Source organism: Lagenorhynchus albirostris, chromosome 15 (genome assembly GCF_949774975.1).
Source record: "Lagenorhynchus albirostris chromosome 15, mLagAlb1.1, whole genome shotgun sequence".
Taxonomy (NCBI): domain Eukaryota; kingdom Metazoa; phylum Chordata; class Mammalia; order Artiodactyla; family Delphinidae; genus Lagenorhynchus; species Lagenorhynchus albirostris.
Genome location: NC_083109.1, coordinates 14414648 through 14422079, shown reverse-complemented (window position 1 = coordinate 14422079; position 7432 = coordinate 14414648). Strand labels below are relative to the sequence as shown.

General features: G+C 49.4%; 1 protein-coding gene across 6 annotated transcripts in view; it reads right to left on the bottom strand.

Annotated features, from left to right (window-relative positions):
- Positions 1-326: 326 nt before the first annotated feature.
- The window catches only part of SLC13A3 (solute carrier family 13 member 3), a 93045-nt gene continuing 85939 nt past the window's right edge, over positions 327-7432 (bottom strand). For 4 of the 6 annotated variants that reach the window (XM_060122352.1, XM_060122353.1, XM_060122357.1 and 1 more), the window contains 3 exons: positions 5694-5855; positions 3086-3223; positions 327-1801 (listed from right to left, as the gene is read on the bottom strand). In XM_060122352.1, coding sequence (XP_059978335.1) covers positions 1625-1801; positions 3086-3223; positions 5694-5855 — 477 coding nt within the window. In that variant the 3' untranslated portion in view covers positions 327-1624. The remainder of the gene's footprint in view (positions 1802-3085; positions 3224-5693; positions 5856-7432) is intronic. The other 2 variants (XM_060122354.1, XM_060122356.1) reach the window with 2 other exon arrangements.

Here is a 7432-nt window from a genome sequence, read left to right as displayed (position 1 = left end):
TAACGGAAACAGCATGTGCAAAGGCCCAGAGGCAGGAGAGTTTGAGTATGTGGCTGGAGTGGAGTGGAGAGGGGAGAGCAGTAAGGAAGTGAGGTCAGGGAGGTCAATTCTGTGAAACCCCCAGTTCAGAACTTAGGGCTTTGAAGCTCTTTTATGGCCACAAAGGCAAATAATCTCCAGGCCCAGGGTTGATTAACATTCTTTATTTTATAGAATTTTCAATCAGAAGTATTTGAAATCACGATTCATCCGGTTATAAGCCCCTTGGGTTTCTCTGTGAATGAATTTCTCCACTGCCCCATCCAATAGGGCTGTAACTGTGACTAAATGTTGAAGTAACCCCACGGGAAGGACAGGGAGCCCATTCTCCCTCCTCCCCACTGCTCCCAGGGGAACATCCATGACTCACTTGTGCTGTTTCAAGAACAAGTTCAGTCCCTGGGTGCTGCTTCCCAGCCCGAGCTGCTTGGGGAACCTCATCCCTCAGAGGCATAGGAAGTCGGGGAGGTGAGCTTTCTGGGCCCCTCAGCCGGTGCCTTTTCGAGATGTTCCTACTTGAAGCAAGGAGGGATCAGATCCTCTAGGACAGGCCCCACCAGCCACTGGCTCAGGGGAAGTCTTAAGTTGTCCTCGTCTGTAGAAGAGGATTATGGTGTTTCCCTGCCTGAGACATTTGACCTCTTACAAGGCCCCAATTTATCTTTTGACTTTTCTCTCACCCCTGAAAATGTGGCCTTTGCTAATCAAACATGCTTACCGCTTCGGGTCGGGGCAGGGAGGTAAAGACCAGCTCCTGGAAGAAGAAGCAGCCTGCAGTCACGAAGGCCCCTGTGGGCCACGTGCGGAAGGGGCCTGGCTGGAGGGGCCATGGGTCACCTGTGAGAGGCCATGGCCCAGACTTGGCCCGACCCTGGAACTGTGGCCACACTGAATCAGACTGAACAGGAAAATCCTAATAAGCTTGGGTAGAAAGGTCTAGAACTCCTCTTGTGCGCTCGGGAGCCCGGAGAAGCAGCAAGGAGGCTTTGCACGATCTCCATGTCCTCAGGATGTCATCTGTCCCTCCCCCTGTCTCCAGGGATTGAAAATACCCCTGGCTGCTGGGTATCAGCAGGGGTGATATTTGAATAACTGGCAGAGAATTGGCCCCCACCAAGCAGAGCGCACACCAGCTGTGAACAGCTGGAACAGCTGGACTGGGACACAGCAGCCCCAGAGTCTCTTGAAGGAAGGTGATCTCTAAAGGCAAGATGGTCTCTCCAGATGGTAACTCGTGTAGTCAGTGAGGGATGCTAGCTGTGCTTCCCACCCTACCTATTCAAGACAAACGCCATTCCAGATTTGCTTCTTGTTGCTGAAATTGGGCTTTCTTGCATCCTAACCACAGAACAGCTCAGAGATAAAGGAGCTTGTTGCTCAGGCAGCAGATCTGGGAGGTAGCTGCACCCTGAACTGCATGACAGAGGAGAAGGTATCCTAGAAGACGAGACTGTGGACCCAAGTGGACCACTGGAACGCACCCTCGCTTGCTGCGTACTGGATCACAGAGAAGAATTGCTTGATCATCCTGTAGGGTCCTGGCAGCAGATGAGAGCCCAGCCCGAAGAGAGTACCTGAGGGGGACTCAGAGGGTCTGAAATGTGTCATTGGCCAAGGTGGATGGCAGTGCTGTGACATTGCTTAGGTGGATGTTGGCCCAGTCCGGGAAGGTGCCCAGCTGGAAGATGGTCTGTGCCCAAGTATTCATGGCCAGGCTGAGCAGCAGGACGCCCATCACGTTCATCAGGAGTCCCGTCCGCGCCTGCAATGGAGCCCAGGGTGAGGGGGGGTCTGCTCGAGGCCCATTATACAGCTGGAAAAGCCCAGGCTCAGAGTCAGAAAGCCCTTCACCCAAGACTGCACAGCTGGGAAGTGATGGGGCCAGACACAAACCCAGGTTGGCCGATACCCAAGACCCTTCCGTCTTTACACGCCTTAGGCTGACCCTCAAGGAGCTGAAAATGTCCCCATTCACTGAGTGGTTTCTAGGTGCCAGGCACTGTGCCATGCAGTTGTCACAGAGCTATGTAATTTACCCTGAAAGCAACCCTGTGAGGGCTGTTATCATCATCATCGTTATTCCCATTTTACAGAAGAGGAAAATGAGGCTCAGAGAATTGGGCTCACCCAGGATCACACAACCTAAAAATAATCTGCTTTGATCAGTAAACATACCCTCTGCTTTTCATTTACTGTCTCCCTCATAGAAGGCAACCTCCTTAGAGGCAGGCCTGTGTCTCCCCTACACTGCTCAACCCCCTGCCCAGAACATGGAATGTGCTCAGCAAATAGCTGTGCAGTGAATGAACCCACAGTGGATGAACGTCTGTCTGCCTGGGTTCCTGCTGTCTCTTTGCTCTGTGATCTCTTTCTGTCTCTCACTGTCTCCATCTGTCCTGGGGGAACTCTGTGTCTGGAGAGCCTGCGTGGGTTGAGGACTGGTTAAGCAGATTCCCCCATCTCAGTTGTACCAGCTTAGGACCCCGAAGCTTAGGTCCCTGAGCACCCATGGTGCAGACACCCCAGGCAGCCAGTGGAGGGGGAAGGGCAGCAGGAAGCAGGCAGAAGAGGGGACAGGAGCCGGTTTAGCAGGGCAGCCTTGGCGGGGGGCCCTGCCGAAAGCTGGAGGTCCCCCGCCACTGCCACGACCCTCGGCCTCTGTCTCCTCTCCAGCAGGCTGGGCACCGAGGCCCGGCCCTAAGTCCCAGGTGTGGTCCGCTGCTCCTCTCCTAGAGACGCTGCCACCGGGCACAGAGCGCTTGGCCAAACAAGTCAGAAGACAGGGCGCTGCCCAGAGAGAGGGGAAGCCCCTAGTCTCTGAAGCAAACTTTGGAAAGTAGTCACCGAGGCAGTGCTTCCTGAAGTTGCCTAAGCATAAGAATCATCTCAGAGTGTTTGCTAAAAGGTGTATTTCTGGTCCCACTCGGAAGGACCTATTCAGAAATTGCGGGATGTTGGGGGAAGCACAGGTCCTGCCTTGCTGTCTTGCCCACCCCTGGCGTCCACCCACCTCCCTGGACCTCTGCTAGGAAGTGCCCAGACTCACCATGTCTTTGACCAGCAAGTGTCCAGAGGCGAAGGCGATTGAGTTGGGGGGTGTCGAGACTGGAAGCATGAAGGCATAGGAGCAGCCGACTGTGCCGGGGATCATCAGATACAGGGGGTGCACCCTCAGACGGATGGCCTGGGCCAGCAGGGGCGGGACAGACCGAGACCGAGAAACACAGAGAAGCCACACGGGAGATGGAGACAGGTGGAGACACAGAGATGCATGGAGAGAGATTGGCGAGTGAGAGAGAACGAGAGAAACAAACGGGAAGATGGATTTAAAGACACACAGAGAGAAATGCGGCCAGAACGGACACACAGGCAGACATAGAGACAGACAGACAAGAAGAGAACCAGACGGAGGGAGATATGGAGAGAACATTCCTAGGTTAGCGACATTCCAAGCACATGCAGGTTCATCAGGGAGGATGGGTTGGGGAGATTATTCTAGAACACTCCCTCTGCCAACTTGAGTGCGTATCAGAATCACCTGGAGGGCTTGTTAAACCCCAGAGCGCTCGCGCCACCTCTTGCAGAGTTGCTGAGTCAGTAGGTCTAGGGTAGGGGGGGCCCCAAGAATTTGCATTTCTAACAAGCCCCCAGGTGATGCTGATGCTTCTGGTCCAGAGACCACATCTGGAGAATCACGGCTCTAAAAAACCTCAAGTCCCCTGCCTGGTCCTTCTCTCAGCCTAACGATCCAAACAGCTGGCCTCTGGGTACCTTTTGTTGGGGCCTCACTGGATTTCAGAGATAAAGAGAGCTCACGGTAGCACCGTCGGCACTCATTTCCAGATTTCTAAGACCGTGTGGATCAAAGGTGTCTGGGGGTTGGCCTCAGTTAGCAGACCACCGGTTCATCACCTCCCCCGAATGACACGTCCACCTGTAACTCATGGTGATCACTTCGCCAGCATTTTATTTTAAGGTAAGGATTTTTTGGCCCCTCTAGGGAATTTTTGTGAACCAAAGCATATACATTTTCTCAAAAAGCACTAAGATCACCCCCTTGCATGTAAAATGTTTTGATTTTGATGATAAGCAACGTTTAGAAGAATAAATCATTTGCTAGTATCTTCTTCAGCAAAAGCTGCCCCTGCAGACCTGACTGGGTCTGCTCTCCCTCCTCCCCCCCAGAGCACCCCCATCTCTCAGATCCTGGGGAAGGGTGTGATTAAATCCAATCACACTTAGCAGGGCTACGGGGACCCCTACCCCACACTGCTGGTGGGGGTGGAAATGGCACGCCCACACTTGGGAGGGCAATTTGTCCATCTCTTACAAAATTGTAAATGCACGTGCTCTTTCACCCAGGGATCTCAGTTCTGGAGATCTAGATGTATCTACGTATAAAAAGGTGCTCAGACAAGGAGAGGCCAAGGCAGCATTGCTGGGAAATAGCAGAGGCTGGAAACAACCTCTGTGTTCATCAGTAGAAGATTGCTTAAATAAAATCAGCAACTATGGATTCATAATGGAATATTCTCTAGTCATTGAGAAAGAATAAAGTGTATCTGTGTGTGCTAATACAGTGTGATATCCATTATAAATTGATGCATAAACAAATAAAAAGCAAAAAGTGATTCAGATAGTGTGCCTGGCATATCACTGTTTGCATACAAAGCATATACTTGCAACATCGATTTAATCTGATCACTTTGGTCTATATTGAGATAATCATACGGTTTGGTCTTCTTTAGTCTATTTAAATATAAAACTATGCTGATAGTGTCTGTTAATCAGTTTTGAAATTTCTAGTAGAATTCATATGACCTTGGATCCATTTTGTTATTCGCATCTTGTTTACATGCGACATTGAGTTATAACTTTCTTTTCCTTTGCTCTCCTTCTGTTTTTGGTGTCAGGGTTTTGCTAACCTTGTACCTTGATTGCACAGCTTTCTCGATCTTTCTGTGCTCTGGAACACTGGGGGTAAGTGGGGACTGTCTGTTCCTTGAAGGTTTGCTAGCTCTCACCTCAGACATCCCTCTGGGGCTAGTGATCTGTAGAGCAGTGATTCTCAACCGGGGATAATTTTGCCTCCCCAGGAGACATGTGGCAATGTCTAGAGACATTCTGGATTGTCACAATTTAGGGGGGATGCCTTTGGTATCCAGTACGTAGAGAACAGGGATGCTGCTAAACGTCCTACAGTTCACAGGACAGCTTCACATAACAGAATTCTCTGGCCCAAAATGTCAATAGTGCTGAGAAACCCTGCTTTAGAGGGAGGCTAGAGCTTTGCCTACCATTAGAATTTCTCCTAAGGTTATCTGTCCACTCAGATTTTCTACTTCTTCTTCATCCATATTTGGCAATTCCTATTTTCCTAGAAACCTCTCCATGTCACCATGGGTTACTTTTCCCACAGGAGGGAATTTGGTGCATTTGGAATATATTTGCTCTGTTTATGCAGTTCTTAAAGAAAAAAACAGTATTCTTTTAAAATATATATATCATGGTTCTGACGCTATCATGCATTTTGGACGAGAGCAATGACCAGCTGTGGCTCCTGGTGGAGTTCCCAGGAGCGAGAAAGAGATTTCTGAACGTGTGTTGGGGAGAGGTGTTTCCCTCCCGCCCCAGGACCCTATATGGACCCTCACCAGCTCCGCCAGGACAGGCAGGAAGATGATGATAGTGGCCGTGTTGCTGGCAAACTCCGTGAAGAAGGCGACAACCACAGTGATGAGCAGCACGGCCAGCGCCGGTGGCACCTTCTCCAGGGGGTGCAGCTGCCCACCAATCCACGCGGATAGCCCCGACTCCTGCAGCGGGGAGGAAGCAAGGACACCTCTTCACCCCCCCGCCCTCCAACAGCTGCCCGCACCCCCCGCCGAGCCTGGGCCAAGGCGGGAGGGTTAGGGTTGGCCACAGCGATGGCAACTACACTCTTTCACATACGGGTTGACTGAGGTTCAGAGAGGGTAAGTCACCTGCTCAAGGTCACATATTCCAGCCTGGACTTCAGCCAGCTTCTCTGCTTCCTGAGCTGCTCTGTACTCCATACTCTACAGGCCCAGGGCCCAAACCCCTGGATCCTCAAATAATCCATCTGGTTCTCCAAATAATCCATTTGGTTGTGAGACCCCCTAAACTTGAGTGGGAGAGGGGAACTGGACCCTGCATGCTAAATCTTCTCATTCCTCCAGTGATGGTTGCTAATTACAAAAATATTAACACATTTATACAAAATATTCAATATTAATTTTATAATTATTATGTATTAATACATACCAAATATATAATATATACAAGATATTATATATATCATATATAATAGGAAACGTGTCAGATATATATCAAATACAACACAATGAATGAGATTATCAATAATAAAGATATTTATAATGAGTATTACAATGGTGGTACCACAAACACTAACATTATTAACACATTACTCCTTATCATAAGAATCACCATCATTGAGGCTTTACAGGGTGTCAGGCACCTGCCTGCATTACCTCCCTGACTCTTCCCAACCATCCAGCAAGGTAAGCATTCCTCCCTGTGTTACAGAGAAGGAACCCTAACTTGGCAAAGTTTTTGTGATTTGCTCTAGGTCCCCAAAAAGTGACTAAGATGTATTTTGCACTCAGGGCCACGTACGTCAGTGAACTAACATTCTCCTGCAAAGTTCCTTGTCACTGGGCACCCTCCACTGGATACACCAGACTGTCACTGCACCTCTTAATGAAGGGCAGTGCCCAGAGCGGACCACTGCCCTCCAGGACAGAGAAAAGACAAGGTCGATTGTCTCCTCCCTGGCTCCGGACTACACCTGCCACCAACGCTGCAGAATTACCTCCGAGCTCTCTCTCTGCTGAGTTCTCCAGGAATTACTGTGCTTACGAGTATTTAATAATGATACTCTCCCCCACCTCTGTCCTCACCACTTCAAATGTATCCTTAACAACCCGGAATCCAATGCACCTTCATTAAAACCCCAAAGAGGAAAAACTGATGTAAAATTGTGCTCGATGCTGCCCCCTGGTGGTGCCATGCAGCAATATCTCATTAAAGCTGCAAGGGCGCTGCCTGTAGGTCGTTTTCTTAACAAAGATAACAAAGCTGTAGGCTTAGGAGCTGATCAAGGGCAGAGTTGGATTAGACCCCTAACATTTAGAATCAAGTGTATGTCTACCATAGCCCTTTTATGGTAGACATACACTTGTATGTCTACGCAGTATCTTTTGGTACCAACAAACTCCGGTTTATCAGAGACAATTTATGCTCTTTTGTATTTAATAGAAAATTTGCTGCTTATTCCAGAAATTAAGCTTTCATAGTGGATTCTAGAATGCAGTATTCTGTTTTTACATAAATAAAATAATACATCTGTCGC